An 18,656-nucleotide genomic window follows, 5' to 3' on the forward strand; every position below is an offset into this window, starting at 1 on the left:
ATCCCGCGTGCCACAACTAAGACCTGGCAAGCCAAATACATAAATAAATATTAAAAAAAAATTTTTTTTTTTAAAGAATAATCTAGTGAAGTGGTTTAAAACAAAACAAAACGATTGATGTTGCTTCCTATGTACAGACACACTAAGATAATCAAGACTCTTGTTAGGAAGAAAGAATAAAAATCCCGAGGGCTAGAACAAGGTGATAATATGCTATTATTTGTATAAAAATAAAATATAGAGCCAGATACACATATGAAAAATATATATGGAGCTCGGGACCCAGAGAGCAGCAAAGGGCTACACAATGACCAGTGGCAATCACGCAAAGTGTGATGCTTGTTCCCCAGATAATCACGTTATTTTACACATAGGTAAGAGTTTGCTCACTGAAGAGGCCACCTGGTGAATGATACAGACATGGTTGGATGAAGTGAAGCCAGTTCCCCCAAACACTTCCTGGGCCCCCAGGCTGACCTGTGGCTGAGACCTCACCCGCCACCCCATCACCCCTGACCCCTGTTCAGCCCCATCAACAGACCAGCAAGGACTGAGCCCTCAGAAGCTAAAAAGAGAGATGGAAGGAGAGCGAAGGGACAGGGATACAGAGGGAAGGGAGTGAGAAAAAGAAAGAGTGGCCATCTTCTGAACAACCAGGAAGATCTTGGCAAAGTTCTGATGATGTTCCATTTAGAATGAGCCTTTAAAAAATGATATTCTTTAAAGCAGCCTGCCTCTCGGATGTCTTTCTGTCTCTTAGCAACTCAGAAAGGCAAAGGACTGTCCTGCCTGGGATGGGACCTGAGGTCCCAGTTGGCCCGGCCTCCAGTCCCAGCCCTGTCCTTCCAGCACAGCAACAGGTGGCCAGACCCTGACAGCCACCAGCCTCCAGGAGCGCTGGGCACCAGAACCCCTGAGAGCTCACCCCCTGAAATGAGCCACTCCAACAACCTGACAAGGCATTGAAGCGAAGCCGCTAAAGGTGTGAAGGCCCTGGGAGGGACGATAAGAAGGAGCAGAGTCAATATTTCCAGATGTCTTTTTTCTTATCTGTCGGGATTAATCTTTGGTGACAGAGCAATTAAATTGGGCAGAACCCGTGGGGGAACGAATATGAAGCAGACGTCCTGAATAATAAGGGGAGGAGGAGGAAACTGCGGAAATTGCATAGAGTGGACAGAGTCCTGCCCAAGGCGATGCACATGGCAGCAGGCAGCGGGGACCCTGGAAGACAACCAGTCGCCTGGGGCCTGAATGCCACTCACTCCTTTTGAATCTTCCGGCTGTTATTTTGCCAGGTTCCTCTGTTCTAGAGGCTGGGCTGGTTGGAAGAGAATCACTTTCTTGCTCTCTCCTCTCCACCTTCTGGCTGGGGTCAGTAGCTCTGGGCAGCAGGCCAAGGTCAGCTTGACCACAGGCCGTGATTTACTACAGAAAATTTCTCTTCTGCCCTCCTACCGACTGCCTCCTGCCACCCTTAGGACCCAAGCTAGTCAGTGTCTCCAAGTCTTTTTTATTCCTGAAAAATGACCCAGGAACCAAAGATAAAAATGTTGTCTTTCTAGTAATAGCCGATGTTTTAGAGTAGCTTGCCAGGTGCCAGGCCCTGGGTTCAGTGCCTTACGTGTAATATCCCATCTGATCCTCACAACAACCCTATCAAGTAGATGCAATTATTTATCCCCAGTTTACTGGTGAGGAAATGGACACAGAGAGGTTAACTGACTTGCCCAAGATCACACAGCAGGCTAGATTTCAAGCCAGGCAGTCTAGGAATGTGTTTCCTTAAGGACAATAGTGCACCTCATTAATGATAAAGCTGATCAGAGGACACAGCTTAGATCTGTGGCCAAGGGACTCCTTAATACCTCACTCTTAAGTTAAACTGGCCTAGCCAGTCAGTCATGGCTGGCCGTGCCAGAAGGGGGTGGGGAGTGGGCCCTGGGGCACATCTCACAGAGGGAGCAGAGGACATCTGTACCCCAAACTGAAGAATACTTAAAATCAAGGAGGCAGGTCATCCAAGTAGGAAGAGGTGGGGTTTGAGGACCTGGCAGGCTGTTTCTTAATTCAGTTTCCACTTTTCACTGGTTCTGAAGAGTATCTACAGATGTACCGTGAATACTGTATTTCCTCAAATCTCAAATACCATCAGTGTATCTGACACCATTATTGCAGGTACCTCTAAGAAGAAACATACTATTTTCTTACCTAATGATCTGTAAGATGCAACCCAACTTCAAAAATGTTAATATGTGAGAGAAAAAAAATGAGTGTCTCTGAGTCAATGAAATATGGTAAAAGGTTTCAAGGTGAAATAGCCTTGAGAAACCTTTGAGTTAATCAGGCCTCTTTATTGCCAGACTTGTCAGACCTTTTATTATGCTCGTGTGCTCTGAGTCTCTAAGAAGGGGTAAGGAATGAGCGTTTTCCACATGCATTGGTCCAAAGAACCTTTTCTACCAGAGTGTCCCAGAGAAAGGGCGATCTGTAGCACCAACTCAGAAAAACCTACTTTAAGGAAGAGAGGAGCATGTGGGAACTGATGCCCAAACCCAGGAGTATTTAAATCTGAAGAGAAAAACATCAAACAGACATTGGAAGAAAAACCTCGGAAGAAGACTTTGGGAGGGAACTGAGGTGAGGGCAAGGGAAGAAGAGATGAGAGAAACATAGGAGGTTGACTCTTAAAAGAAATCCAAGCTCCACTCTAAATGAGAGGAATTGTAACTTTCCATCACCTAATGTGGGACTGAGCCTAGTTACCCCCTTCCAGAGAGTCCTGTATGGAAAAGTGGGGGCAGGGAGAGAAACCTGATGAGCACCACCCCAGCCACGTGATCAAGATTAATATCAACAGCGGTAAGTCATGTTGATAGTTTGCACTCTCGATGAGATGTGATGAAAATGTCATTACCTTGTGGTCTTCCTCCCCCAAACTCATAATCCCAGTCTAATCATGAGAAAAACATCAGACAAATCCCAACAGAGGGGCATCTTATTATATACCTGACTAGACTCCTCAACACTGTCAAGATCATCAGAAACAAGGGAGAGAGACTGTATCAGCCAAGAGGAGCCTAAGAGACATAACTAATTGTAATGTGGGATCCTGGATCCTTAGTAAAAACTAGGGATGTCTGAATATGGACTTTAGTTAATAATAATGTATTGGTATTGCTTCATTAATTGTAACACACGTACCACACTAATGTAAGATATTAATAGGGGAAACTGTCGTGGGGGGTTACATGGGAATTCTCTGTACTATCTGCTCAATTTTTCTGTGAATCTAAAACTGTTTTAAAAAATAAAGCCTATTAATAAAAGAAAAGAAAGAAGGAAAGAATCCATAGAGACAATTATCTGTCCTGTGGGGAAAAAAAGAAAGAGTAATGTTGCTTGAATGTAACTGGAAATCACCCATCCTGACATGGACATTTTGTGGTTCAGGCAAATCTTCCAGCTGATTTGTCAGGAGTCCATGGAGGAAAATGAACTAGAGGGTGGTCATGAACATGACCATGTTTTCTTTTTTTTTTGTTTTAAAGATCAAATTTATAGAGAGAATGTTTTGCTTATCTCTTTTAAATTTTATTTATTTATTTATTTATTTATGGCTGTGTTGGGTCTTCGTTTCTGTGCAAGGGCTTTCTCCAGTTGTGGCAAGTGGGGGCCACTCTTCATCGCAGTGCGCGGACCTCTCACTATCGCGGCCTCTTTTGTTGCGGAGCACAGGCTCCAGACGCGCAGGCTCAGTAATTGTGGCTCATGGGCCCAGCTGCTCCGCGGCATGTGGGATCTTCCGGGACCAGGGCTCGAACCCATGTGCCCTGCATTGGCAGGCAGATTCTCAACCACTGCGCCACCAGGGAAGCCCTGACCATGTTTTCTGATCCCCAAATCCATTCAGGTGACCTGAAGATGGGAATCAGGACTCTTGTAGAAAATCTAAGATAGACAGTTGGGTGTATTTATTCCTCAAGTGGAAAAGAAACAGAAAGGGTACCAATATAGTAGTAGAAGACTTCAACCTGGCCAAGAACAGCTGCAGAAATGTGATGAGAATGGGGAAAAGCAAATTAACATTTAAGAAAGGGAATTGGTTTGGGTTCTCAAGTATTTATCCCAACTAGACCTTGTTCCTGGTAAATGCTCAATAAATATATATTGCTTACTGTTGGTTTCATTCCTCCACAAATATTTTTGAAATAGTTGTAAACACTGAGCTAAAGTCTGGGGAGATCACCCAGATAAATAAAATGGGATTCTTGCCATCCACATAACCAGAAACTCTGTGTTTCATCAACTGCAAGGCACATGTCTTAAAAATTTTTAACATCTCTGTAACTGGGGCACTTCTCATAGTCATTGCCCAACAGTGGCAGGGCGGTCACCATGACTGGACACACTCACACTTGACCATCACTGTTCATAATGCATCACCTTCCACTGAATTATATGCATGGTTGGTTCTACGCATACGGGGTCTAACTATCATTTAAAATATCATCAAAAAGATGACAATATAATTCACTGTGGAAACAAACAGTTGGCATGGGCACAGGAAGGCATGGAAACAGGACAGTGGGACACAAATGTAACAGCAGAGTAGCAATTATCTGTCTTTAGAGGAATGACTACAATTCCGTATTTTCTTGCAAAGCTATAACCAAGTGCTTACAGGACTTAAGAAAGGACGTGGAAGAAATAGAATTCCATTAAGCTGTTTTGTCACTGAGAAGTATGCAAAAGGATGGCAGACCACACAGCAAGCAACAACGCAAGGGAGTGTAGAGGAAACTGAGCCCCAGGGATTGATGAAGGCAATGTGACACCTCAACCACAAAAGCCACTGTGAGCGATGCCCCTGCAACAAGGGCTGCCCAAACATCCATCCGCCAGCAACCGCTGACTTTGACTGAACTTCTACAATTCATCCGAGGAAAGAATAAAACTATGAGGTTAGTGGAAAATGAAAACACTACCTTGGTTTTCTATGGCTGGCAATGTGCCATAGGTGAATTCACAGCATTTTTTCTTTCTTGGTTGTACAGAAACAATGTTTCTTACCATGGGAGCTATCTTTTGATTTGCTGAAATCTACTATGTTTACTGAAGGAAGAAAAGGAACTTTCTTCATGTAGGAAAGGTTACTTTCATGATAGGGTTAGTCCTGAGGAATCTAAAGGTATCAGAACTGAGGTAACACAGTGGGCATCAGTAGCTGCTAATGTTACAAAAAGGAGACAATTGGTGCCTCCTGACAGAAGCCCACAGCCCCACCCGTGCAGTGGCCCTGCTAAAAAAATCAAGCATGAGGCAGATCAGGCCTCGAGATCCAGTTTAAAGGAACCGCAGAGGGCAAAAGAATAGGACAAACGGCCCAGTTTCTTCAACAAATAAATTTTGAGAAAAAATTAAGAGATGGGGGAATCTACTGATTAAAATGAATTTGAAAGACACACCATGAACTTAATGGTTCACTTCCAAGGAACAGAGCAGGGAAAGGGGGAGATAGTAACTTTATGATGGAGAAGCCGAGAGACACCACTTACCCCAGAAATGAAGGTGAGCATCACCAGTGATGTCCTGTGGATGTCACGCACCCCTGATGGGATGTGATGAAGTGCTCTGCCTCTGCGCTGTCCTTACCAAAATCCATATCCCCAGTCTGATCATGAGACAAACATCAGCCAAACCCAGACCGGGGGACCCTCTAGAGGATACCCGGCCAGCACTCCTCAAGACTGTCAAGGTCATGAAAAATGAAAAACTGAGAAAATGTCACAGAGCAGAGGAGCCTAAGAAGACATGAAGACTAAATGCAATGTGGTATCCAAGATGTAATCTTGTAACAGAAAAAGGATATTAGTGGGGAAACTGGTGAAATCCAAGTAAAGTCTAGAGTTTAGTTAATAGTAAAGTACCAGTGTCAGTTTCTTAGTTTTGACCAATCTCTCATGTTATGGAAGATATTAACATTAGAGGTACCTGGGTGAAGAGTACATGGGATGTCTCTGTACTGACTTTGCAACTTTTCTGTAAATATAAAAGTATTCCAAACTAAACAGGTTATTTTATTTTTAAAAAAGGCTTACCAATCAATTGCAATACAGGAAAGGTGTTTTGATTTTGATTCAAACAACTAAACTATTAAAAATGATTTTAATGAGACAACTGTAAATTTGAACACTGACTAGATATTTGATGCTATTAAAGCATCATCATCCATTTAGTTGTAGGTGTGGTGATGGCTTTGTTGTTACCATATGATCAAGCAATTTTGCTCTGGGTATATAAACAAAAGGACTGAAGGCAGGGATTCAGATAGATACTTGTACACCCATGTTCAGAGCAGCATTATTCACTATAAATAAAAGGTGAAAATAATCCAAATGTCCATTGATGGATGAACGTATAAACAAAATGCAGTATATCCATACAATGGAATATTATTCAGCCTTAAAATGAAGAAAATTCTGACACATGCTACAAAATGGATAAACCTTGGAGACATTATGTTAAGTGAAATAAGCCAGACACAAAAAGACAAATATTATATGATTTCATTTATATGAGATACCTAAAATAATAAAGTCATAGAGACAGAAAGTAGAATAATGGTTGCTCAGGGGACGGGGACGGGGGAGGGAGAATGGAGAGCGGTTGTTTAATGAATACAGAGTTTCAGTTTGGGAAGATCAGAAAGTTCCGGAGGTGGATGGTGATGGTTGCACAACAAGTGCAACCTGAGCCACCTGAGGATATGGATTGGATTCATAGCCCATTAAGTGGGGTGGGAGGGCACTGCAGGGAAAGGCAGTGACCAATGGCTTTGGTGTTGTTGGGTTAGCCCTGTCTTTGCCTGTCCAGCTCCCAAACCAGTTCTGGACTAGGGAAGTCTCAGAACCTTGGCCCACACCCCTTCCCCATCCTCTCCTCCTTCTGAAACCATCTCCCTGTCACCAGGCCTGGTGTGACCATGGGGAGGGGCATTGGCCATTCTGGGGAGAAACATTTCAGCAGAGCAGTGGGGGTGGAAGCCAAGCTGCCAAGGTCAGAGGCAGGTGGTAGCGTGGTGAGTGGGCGGTGGGCATGACGATGCCGGCAGAGTTGTACCAGGTTTTTTAGGAAGGAGAGCTCACAGACTCCTGGCTGGACACCTGGCTTCCGCTCTGAAGGGCACTTGTTGTGTGACTTGACGGTGTCACATCCCCTCTCTGTGACTCCATCCATCAGGAGGTGACAACCAGATGAGCTCCAAGGCTCCAGCTCAGTGGTTATGACTCAGTTCCCTCTCCCGGGGGAAGAACATCTCTGAAGGCATTCTAAAGACCGTTTTCCTCCCACACTCCAAGTGAAAATATAGGAAAGAAAGAAACAAGGCTGGCAAGCACAGGCCTGACATGGGTATGGGTCATATCCGAGGGCGGTGCTCTCCGGGGAGGGCAGGGTCTGGCTTTCTTCACCCTGCGGGCAAGAGACTTACAGGGAGCTGGCTGCACAGGCTTAAAAAGGGAGGAGAGGAGAGCTCTGTCTCCTGCTTCACGTTTCCTCTTTCTTCCCCTGTCGTTTTACCTTGACCTCCTAGGTGCCATGATTTGGGGAAGTGATGAAGTGCGGATTCCTGGGCTTCAGGTAACTTTGGGGTGAGCACAGAAGGTGCTTGGCGGCCTGCTGGCGAGTTCCTGAGTCACGCAGATGCACGTTCACGCAGCCCTCGTCCGCAGCAGCATGACTAGCTGCTCCTTGAGGATTTTCCTTATTTGTCTTACTCATCCCAGGACTGAAATTGTACCACATGGTTCCCCCTTGGGTAAATTACTTGGCAAACTGGGCTTCCCTGGTGGTGCAGTGGTTAAGAATCTGCCTGCCAATGCAGGGGACATGGGTTCGAGCCCTGGTCCGGGAAGATCCCACATGCCACGGAGCAATGAAGCCCATGGGCCACAACTACCGAGCCTGAGCTCTAGAGCCCACGAGCCACAACTACTGAAGCCCGCGTGCCTGGAGCCCGTGCTCTGCAACGAGAAGCCACCGCAATGAGAAGCGTGCGCACCGCAACAAATAGTAGCCCCCCACTCGCCGCAACTAGAGAAAGCCTGCACGCAGCAACAAAGATCCAACACAGCCAAAAATAAATAAATAAATTAATTAATTAAAAAAAATTACTTGGCAAACTAGGAACACCTATCTCATCCCCAGACCACAGCCAACTCCTCTGTTTCAAGGCTCACAAAAGGGCCTCTGCCCAAACTGTGACTGGGAGGTTTTCTCCTTGAAACAGTGGTTGGCATTACAGTGACAGTAAGGGCTGTTTGTGCACAGAAAGAATCTCCCCGTTGTTAACTTGCTTAATCCCCTGGAAAGCAAAGTCTCAAAGAAGCTGCCTGATGCAGACAGATGTTCTTTCCACCCCTGTTCCAACCAGATGAAGTCCTGGCCCACCAGACACTGGCCAGTCCCACAAGGCCAGGGTCTCTGCCAGACACCTGGCATGGGCCACAATGGCCTCTTTCTGGAAGACAGGGGCCCCACCCCTTTTTAAAATGAACACTTGCCATTCATCTTTTCAGGGTCCCAAGTTACAAGGAGCTCCCCAGGCTCAGCTGGCCGGGTTAGCAGGGCCATCCACGCATTCATTGGCTTGATGAATCCATTCATTCCCCAACTATCTGCTGAGCAGTGACTACGTACCAAGCACTGTTTTCAGCACTGGGAACATCCAGATGAGTAAAGCAGAGGCAACTTCCTGTCTTGGGGAACTGACGCTTTCGTGCTTGAATGAGATCATGAAGAAGTTGGTCTCCAGACCTCTCTTTCCAGAGTTCTCCCCTCCACCCCCACCAAGTTGATACCCTCTCCTTTCATACCAATCCCCATAGCAAAGGCAATCTCAGCCACCTTTATTATGCATTTACTATGTGCCAAGCACTGTGCTAAACCTGTTACATATATTATCTCATTAATCTCTACAGCACTTTCTGAAGGATGTCCTCTCATAGACCCAATTTGCAGGTGAGGAAACTGAGGCACATATAGAGTTGCACAAGCTGGTAGGTTGCAGAGCCTGTATTTGAATCCAGGACATCTGACTGCAGAATTGCATTGTTAGTCATTGAGCCATTCCACCTCTCTCATTTAGGTCAAATTCCTTTTTGCAGTGAATCACTTGGGTCTGCTTTCCCTTAACATTCCACGGCACCAGAAAAATCTCCTGTGCTTGCCTAAGGATGAGGTTCCATTACAAGTGACTGGAAGCCCCAAATCACAGAAGCTTAAAAAAAAGTTTATTCCTCAGGGCTGTGTCACTCCATGGTGCCAGCTCCTTGTCTCTGGTTGCTCAGCCGTGTGTGGCTCGAGTGCATCTGAAGAGCATAGGTATGCTGAGGTGTGGAGTAGGCACATCTTGGCCAAACACTGTTATTATTTGAGGATCTCATCAATAAATGTAATGACTACATTTGATTTTATTCTGTGCAATGGTTCACTCGGGAGGGACTTCCACAATCCTTGGCCATACATTTTACAACTTGACTCAATCTGGTCTCCAGTTTCTCTAAGCCTAGTGTACATCACCCTGGAAATTCCTTACCTCTCCCTTGAGCTGGATCTTGTGCTTCTTGTGTCCAGAGGCAAATATATCATAAAGATAAGAAAGCTCAAATATCACTGTGCAGCCCTTCCAAAGGCATGTGCTCATCTGGTCATGTTTCTTGTAAAATTTGCAAAGGCATGTATTTCAACTGCAAAAAGAGTTTTCCCCCACCTCCCCTCTATCCCACCTCCCCTGATGCAATGCAGGATTGAGTGGCTATGGGCATTTTGGGATCTGGCTAAGGAGAAGTTGAATTGGAGATACATTTAACTGGGGGTTGCTAGGATATCTTTACGTAATGCATGGTCACTTTCGTGTCGTTGCTTGCCCTCATGCTGTAGTAGTGGCTTCCAGCAATACTCCTCCCATCCACTGGGCTGACTTATCAGGTGAGGTGACCAAAAGGAGCAAGGTCAGAGATGGTATTATATTATGAATGTGCCCTACAGTGCCCAACCAGAAGTATGTAGATAGTGGAGGAGGAGGAATCAAAGAAGCTAGTCTGGAAAATTCTTCCAATTATCAAAACTAAAATTTGAAGCAGAACATGCAGTTCTCATCATGTCTTATCAAAAACGAAGGTTTCTTTTTTCTGTCAGAAATAAATGGATAATGTAGCATATAAAATTATAAATGTCCCACACTATTTTGTTCTTTAATAAGAATCACACATATAGAATTTGTAAGAATTCCTGTATTTGTAGGGCACAACACTGTAATGTTTCTATAAACACTGAGTATTTCTATGTGTGAATTCACATGTCTAAGGTGTGCCAACAAATAAAGATTGCATCTTACCTTATCTGATGCATCTTGATGAAATCTGGAAGTTCCAGAACAGATAGTACACACATCAGTGAAGCAAAATGAACTGAAGAAATGAATGAATGAATGATATAGAGCTGTACCAGTGAGTTAACTGTGAAGATATCACATTTTTTTTTGGATTTTGTGACATTTGGGGTATTTTTCAATTTTTTCAAGTTTGTGATTTGTTGTCATTTCTTTACTTATTCTAAATAAATAATCATTTTTCCCACTTGATCTTCTATTTGTAATTCTGTATTCTTTTTCTTAAGGTCATTAAATTCAGCCTCACACACCTGTATCCTCTCCTCTCTGTGTCTCATGCATTTCTTGTTTTAATGGAACACATCCTCCAGTATTTTCCTGAGAGAGGTGTGTGGGAGTTTGTTGTTTGGAGGTTTTGTTGGTTTTGTTTTTGTTTTAGATTTTGAATGTCTAAATCAGAACCTTACCACTTAATTGGTAACTTGGCTGGGTATAGAATTCTTAGCTGGAAGTTATTATACCTTCAGAATTTTGAAGGTATTGCTTCATTGTCTTCCAGCTTCTAGTGTTGCTGTTGGGAAATCCAAAGCCATTTTGATTTTCATTTCTTCTCATGAGACCCTGGAAATTATCTGGAAATCGTAAAATGTTCTCTTTGTTCATAGGTTCCTGAAATTTCACTGTGATGTACCTTGATGTGAGCCTATTTTATCCGTTGTGCTGGATGCTCCATGAGTCTTTAAATCTGGAAACTCATGTCATTCGGGCCTGGGAAATTTCTTGAATTATATTATTGATGATGTCATCTCTATTTCATCTGCTCTCTCTTTCTAGGAAACCCATTATTCAGATGTTGGATCTCCTGAACTGGACCTCTAATTACCTTAATTTTTCTCTGCTATTTTTTATCTTTATCTTTTTGCTTTACTTTCTGGGAAATCTTCCAACTTTTCTATTTACTTTTTAATGTCTACTATAGTTTTAAAATTTTTCTAAGAACTCTTCTGTGGGCCCCTGAATATTCATTTTTCATAAAATCCTGTTCCTACTGCATAGATACAATGTTATCTGCTACCTTTCTAAAGAAGTTAGTAATTGTTTTGCTTTGATTTGTTTTGTTTTATTCTCCTTATATAGTCTCTTTTCTCCAAGTCGCTTTTTTCTGTTTAGTTAGTTGGTTGATTTTGACTCTATCATGTTAGATGCTTTCCTCAGATGTCTTGAAATCCTACCACCTGGTCATATTTAAATGTGAGAGATCAAAAAGCTGAATTGGTGGGGCTTACCAACTGGAAACATCATTGTAGGGATCTGGTTAGCCTATTGATGGGGATAAACATCTGTATCTTTAGGTCTTTCCCCTTGAGCTGGTCAGATTCTCCAGGAGAAGACTCTTTCCATCTCCAGAATGGACTGAGACTATTGCAATCTGGGAGGCAAGTTGGGGCCAGGTGGCTAGGGAGCTCAGCATAGAGAATGCATATGTTCCTTTTATCTACCTATTTTTCAGAATGTTTCCTAGGCCTTCAGCTATGCCTGGCACTCCTGAGCCCAATTCCCTCAGTTTTAACCTCTTCAGAAAACAATGCTTCAGACTTCTGCTGAGGGACAGTTGCCCAGCCAGAAGGAATGGAGGACAGTTTCCAGAGATCTAACTATAGTGTTTTTCAAACAGCTTTCTCCCTGGCTTCATTGTTTTAGCCCCTCCTTCACCCTCCCATTCCAGAATACCTTGTGCTGCCAGTTCCTTAGGGTTGGTTTATTGTTTTGTTTTTGTTTCTTTTTGAGAATTCTATCGTATAAATCATGCTACTTCTCAATTTTCCCCATTACTGGCTTACAGTTACCACTTGTCCATCTGCTTTCCAGCTTCTAAGAGGATTCTGCTGTTGTCTTCTGTCTATTCTCCCTGTCTTTGTAGGCTTATGTCTTTTTTTTTTTTTTTTTTTAATTCCTGTTTTGTAGTTTTTGTAGGGTTTCCAGAGGGGTCAAAATTAGATAGAACAGTCTGTTTTAAAACTTATCTTTCAATGTCATTTTTCTCTGGCAACAGAATGCAGCTGCCTGGATTTCTGCCAGTTCAGAAATAACCTTTTAAAACTGACTCCTTCCATTCAGCCAAGTTTGTAAAGACAAGACATTTCCAAAATTTGGCAATGCTTTGATTACACTCTACTCCAAGAACCAAGCTATTACCTCAAGACATCTTGAATTCAACTATGTAGTTGGGTTGTCATGCAAAGGATGCTGAAGAGCCTCCCCACTTTCCTCATCTCTTTCTCTTTGCTGCCATTATCTGGAACCATCACTAATCCTTCACATCTGAGAATTATCGACTCATGTCATTTACAGAAAGTTAGTTTCACTCTCCCAGGGAGACCGGTTAAGGAAACTTTGGAGAAATGATACAGTAAAGAAATGACTTGTTCCTTAGGCTTAAAGTTGTCACAAAGTATTTCCAGTATTTTCAATTCAACACATTGCCATTATCATCATCATCATCATCATCATCATCATCATCATCATCATATGTGGAAAACAATGGTGTTATGGATGCTAGGAAAAGATGCTGGGGTATATATGCCTGCTTAGAATTAGGAAAACAGACAAAATCTGCTTTACTCTCCTGATACCATAAACATATTTGAAAGATGTTTAGATTTTCTGAAAATTTCTTTCTCTTGATGAATCTGCCCTCAATTCTCTGGGGAGCATCAAAAGCTTTCCTACTTTTCTCATCCTCTTCCTTCTCTCTAGGCCTCAGTTTCCCCATCTGTCTGCCTGAGGCAGAAAGTGAACTGGAAGGTAAACTCTGACGTTCCCCCCAGCTCACAGTCCCGGCCCTGCCATAGATGGAAGGGTGGGGGGCAGTCATGTCCGCAACCTGGACATCCCTGCCTCCCTTGTGGACTGGGGGCAGAGTTTGCTTTATTCTCATCATTGAAGACACACAGAAGGAAGGGGATGAAGCTCCTAAGAGATGGTTTCTCAGCCCTGTTCCCAGTGAGTGTAGGGACAGCCTGGAGAAGCTCAGTTCCCCCAAGAATCAAACAAAAGTGGGAGCTGAACGTAGACCAATGCTCTTTCATGTGCTCTTCTACCAGGTTGTTCTGGGTGACCCTGGCCCAGCCTCTGGCTGCCCACTGGCACAGACAGACCCAGGGGGGCCCTTGGAGTCATTTTGGCAGAACCTTGGTCTGCTAGCTGAGAGTCCCTGAACCATCCATTGCCTCTCCTTGTGGCCCTGTGACCCTGGATATGGTGTGTGGTCTGCAGGGGGTAAGAAGAATCCATAGGACCTCGGAAACCAGAGAAAGATGGCACACCAGCAGCTGGGAGGAGGGAAAGATACCCAGCGCCATTGATTTACAGCCCAACGACTGGAGTAAATGCCTCACACTAGTCCCATACATACTATTCACAACTCAAGGAAGGGGCCTCTGTGGACCTGTTCAGGTTTCCTCTCTTGGCCCTCTCCAGCCTCATGCATTTATTCACTCATTCATTCACTCTTCAAAAATGTAACAAAGCAACCCCGTTTGTGGAAACCCCTTCCGGGGCTATCAAATCCTGCCTCCATAAATTACTAACTGGCCTGGTGACCTTGGGCAGGTTGAGTGACTCAGTAAATCTGTTTCAACTGTTATATGGAAGGGTGGCTGTGAGCATTAAAAATACTGTCTGTGAAGTGCCTGGAGTTGGCTTCAGGCTCACAGTTTTGCAAAGATTAGCTGTAGCACCGGCGTTAAAGTCCAGCAAGCCTCCAGCCCAAATCAGGAAGCAGAGGGGGAAGCCAGGGTTTGAGTGATCCACAGACATGATTCCCCGGAAAAATGTGCGGCACACTGGCCTCCTTTGTCGCCCGGAAAGTAAAAGGACGCCTGACTGGGTTCCCCAAGGGCGACCTTCGCGCCTGTAGACAAAGTCTTGAGAGGGGCGGCAGCTGGGCCCGGGAAGGTGGCTACAGGTCCCACTGCTCTGGACGAGAGAGGCGGGTGTAGAGGCAGGAAGGGGAGGAGGAAAGGGAGGAGGGGACTGACCCAGCCAGCTCGGGCTCCCGCGGCGCTAGGCGGAGCCAGGGCCAGTCCGCCCCGCGCACAGGTGAGCGCGACGGGACGGAACTAAGAGAAGCTCGTGCCAGCCGCTCCGAATCACGGGCCACATTCGCTTTCCCCGCCGAGACCGAGGCGCCGCGGAGCCATGGCCGGCCTGAACTGCAGGGTCACGGTCGCACTGCTGGGGGTCCTGCTGCTGGGCGCTGCGCGCCTGTCCCGCGGAGGGGGTGAGTGCGGCGCTGCCGGTGCGCGGGGCGCTGAGGGGGCACTGGGCGCTGAGGGTCTACACCGCCCGCCACGGTGGGGCGGGGACGGCGCGGGCGGGGCGCACGGACGGCTGGGGCTCCCCGGAAGCCCGGCTCCGGGGAGTGCCGCGTCGGGAGTGGTGGCCGTACCCTCCTGGATTCCGCGCGACCTCGCCCAGGGCTCAGACCGCGGCAAGTGGAGGTGTCCCGGAGCGGGGAGCACCGCGGTGGTCGGGGCCACGAGCCGGGCGCCGGCAGATAAGAAGGAGAGAAGGTGCGCGCGGAAGCCAGGCCCGGGGAACCTCGCTGAGGTGGCGCGCCGCGCGCTCGGGGGCTCTACCTGGATTATTGATGGCGCCGGGCTGGGCGTGAGGAGGGAACTTCCCTCTCTGGCGCACCCTCTACCTCAGCGCCTGGGCCAGAGAAACGGGGCGAGAAAACGGTGGTTTGGCGCCACGACGTCCCACCTTTTTACTCACCTTTTCCCCTGTCCGTCCGGTCCTTTCTCGCTCTCCCGAAGTTCAGGAACATTAATCCTAAAATGAAAGCGCTTCTGTGCCGCGGAGGCTCTGCACGCCCCCGCCCCTCGCACCTGTGGGTAGTGGACTTGGACAGCGGAAGGGGGTCGGCGGAGGGGGCGGTCCACAGTTGTGTGAGAATTCCGAGTTCCGGTGGGGGGCAGGGACCGCCACATCCCAGCTACCTGGGCCTACGAGGAGGTGCCCTGTGGGCCCTGTAAGTATTAAAACCGTACTGGTCTCTTCATGTAAGAACTTGACTTGAGGCCTTTCCTGAGACTAGTACGAGTTTTGTGTTTTTGAAAGAGCTGTCAAGGAAGCGATTTTTGATCAAGGAAGGGTTTTTTGATCAAGGAAGGATTTTTGTCAAGGAAGGGTTTTTGATTACCCTTTGCTGCATCTAAGGGGACGTTTGTGTTTGGCAGGCAGGTAAATTAGAGGAAATTAAGTTAAAGAATCAGTCTAAACAGATGAGTTGAACTTGGGCGTTCCAGCAACTGGCATCATGACAAATCCGAGACAGGAAAGCTTCCTGGTTCTTTTCTCCAACAGCAGTGAGGTGACATATTGCTGCACTGAAGAGGGGACATTGAAAATATTTACTTTGTTTATTGTAATTTGGACTGAGTTTTCAAGATTCCCTTGAGGAAAAAGTCAGTTTAAGAATAAAGAGTAATTTAGTGAAAATAGGTGTAAATGTATGTGTGAGAAAAAAAGTGTGCCCATCACACTTGGGAGCTGTCTTGAAGCTCTGGGAATTGTCTGAGATGTTTCCGGTTGTCTGTGATAACAGTTGAGAACTCCTCCAGTAAGAGTATGGTGTAAGTCAAGGCGTCAGTGCATTACTGACATCTATGACAGCCTATCCTGAACTGGCTTTTGTTACATGTCTCATTCCTCCCTGTGGCCTGGAGAGGCTGCCATTTTGGTCTCCAGTGGAGTCTGTTCTTTCCAGGAAGTTCTTGACTGTTGGAACTGTGTCTCTTGGTTCATTGTACAGATACAGGGAAGCCCAGGAACTTTCCCATTTCACCTTCTTAAATCTTTCCTGTGGTCTTAGGAAGTGGACCTGTGAGGCCACATCTCTGGGCTGAACTAAAGGTTATCCCTTTGTGGTTGGAGCAGTCACAGAGTACATTTGCTTTGCCCAAAGTCTTGGGGTTGATGTAACTGGTGGAGGCCTTCGAGAAGTTAGTAGCGTCTGTCCTGAAAAGATGGAGGGAACCAGAGAGCCTAGCACAGTGGATTTATTTTATAAATCGCTGAACTCTCTTAAGACTCTGCAGAGTGAAAATGATGTTGGTCTCACTGCAGAGATGAAGAGTAAAGGAAAGTTTGCATCTTGGTGGGGTGTGTTTGTTTGAGTTTGGTATTCCTACCAGCTCTCCCACTTCTAAGAATGAAAGACTGGTTAAGTTAAAAGAGCCTTGTTAAAACCTCAACTTAGGGACTTCCCTGGTGGTGCAGTGGTTAAGAATCTGCCTGCCAATGCAGGGGACACAGATTTGAGACCTGGTTCTGGAAGATCACACATGCCACGGAGCAACTAAGCCCGTGCGCCACAACTACTGAGCCCACGTGCCACAACTACTGAAGCACACGAGCCTAGAGCCCGTGCTCTGCAACAAGAGAAGCCACTGCAATGAGAAGCCCACCCACTGCAACGAAGAGCAGCCGCCGCTTGCCACAACTAGAGAAAGCCTGCGTGCAGCAACGAAGACCCAACGCAGTCAAAAATAAATAAATAAATAAATTTATTTATTTTTAAAAACAAGTTTAGTCTAAGAGATTCAAGTAGGATAACATTAAAAAAAAAAAGAAAGAAAAAGAAAGAACGAACGAAAAAAAACCCTCAACTTAGTGGCTTTCCAAGAACCACTCAGGTACCAGAGGCTGGGTCAGTGACCCCATTCTTACCGCCATTGTTTCTTGCCAAAAATATGAGTACGCATCAAATGACGTGTTCACTCACCCTGGGTGAGTGTGTGTGTTCATCATTCTTCAGATTCAAATGTGTAACTGGCAGAACTGATGAGTCTGACCCCACTCTAACCCCCACACCCACACAGACTGTTTCTCTGCTGGCTGCAGACATGTGCCCGGGTGCTGACCCATCAGCCTCAGGGGTCACTTCATATGTTACTGTTTTGTCTGTGATGACTGTACCCTGCCCCCCCACATTCTTCTAGGGGTTCTCCCAGGCTATCAATGTGGCGAAAGGAAGTTGAAATTATTTAAATGCTTTAAGTAATGTATATATAATTATTGTAGAAAAATTGGCAACAAATATAACAAAATATCTGTGAGCAAACCACCTTGGTCATTTTGGTGCACAGGTTTAGTGTGTGTGTGTGTGTGTGTGTGTGTGTGTGTGTGTGTGTGTAAAACCAAAAATGGGACCATCCCTTTGTATAGCTTTAACTAGTCCCCTATTGATGGACATTTAGATTGCTTTCAATTTTTCCTACTAAAAATAGAACATGTCCAGAGTTTCCCTTGTGGTGCAGTGGTTGAGAATCCGCCTGCCAGTGCAGGGGACACGGGTTCGATCCCTGGTCCGGGAAAATCCCACATGCCGCAGAGCAACTAAGCCCGTGCACCACAACTGCCGAGCCTGTGCTCTAGAGCCCGCGAGGCACAGCTACTGAGCCTGCATGCCACAACTACTGAAGCCCATGCGCCTAGCGCCCGTGCTCTGAAACAAGCGAAGCCACCACAGTGAGAAGCCCGCGCACTGCAACGAAGAGTAGTCCCCACTCGCTGCAACTAGAGGAAGCCCGCATGCAACAACGAAGACCCAACGCAGCCAAAAGTAAATAAAATAAATATATATATTTTTAAAAAGCTTTTGGGCTTCCCTGGTGGCGCAGTGGTTGAGAGTCTGCCTGCTAATGCAGGGGACACGGGTTCGAGCCCTGGTCTGGGAAGATCCCACATGCCACGGAGCGGCTGGGCCCGTGAGCCACAACTACTGAGCCTGCGCGTCTGGAGCCTGTGCCCCGCAACGGGAGGGGCCGCAATAGTGAAAGGCCCGTGCACCGCGATGAAGAGCGGTCCCCGCACCGCGATGAAGAGTGGCCCCCACTTGCCGCAACTAGAGAAAGCCCTCGCACGAACCGAAGACCCAACACAGCCAAAAATAAATAAATAAATAAATAAAGTAGCTATAAAAAAAACTCCTGATTTAAAAAAAAAAAAAAAAAAAAAAAGCTTTAAAAAAAAAAAAGAACATGTCCAACAACAGGGGTCTGTTCAGTGAAAAGACGTTAAGAATTATATAGCACAGATTCTATAATGACATGAAATGATATTATCTTTGCGTTGCTAAGGTTATAAAATAGTGTCAGCTGGGTTATCCCATTTTGATATATCTGAGAATGTGTTCCTGTGGCTATATTGTTCTGCACATTCTTGACTATTTTGTCCGACTAAAATTCTGGAAATA

At 45.7% G+C, this 18,656-nt stretch overlaps 1 protein-coding gene across 1 annotated transcript in view; it reads left to right on the top strand.

Moving 5' to 3' along the window:
* Positions 1 to 14,435: 14,435 nt before the first annotated feature.
* The window catches only part of CDCP1 (CUB domain containing protein 1), a 60,880-nt gene continuing 56,659 nt past the window's right edge, over positions 14,436 to 18,656 (top strand). The window contains exon 1 of the mRNA XM_007168884.3: positions 14,436 to 14,675. Within this exon, the coding sequence (XP_007168946.1) occupies positions 14,594 to 14,675 (82 nt within the window). The 5' untranslated portion in view covers positions 14,436 to 14,593. The remainder of the gene's footprint in view (positions 14,676 to 18,656) is intronic.

Source organism: Balaenoptera acutorostrata, chromosome 10, assembly GCF_949987535.1.
Source record: "Balaenoptera acutorostrata chromosome 10, mBalAcu1.1, whole genome shotgun sequence".
In the NCBI taxonomy this organism is placed as follows: Eukaryota; Metazoa; Chordata; class Mammalia; order Artiodactyla; family Balaenopteridae; genus Balaenoptera; species Balaenoptera acutorostrata.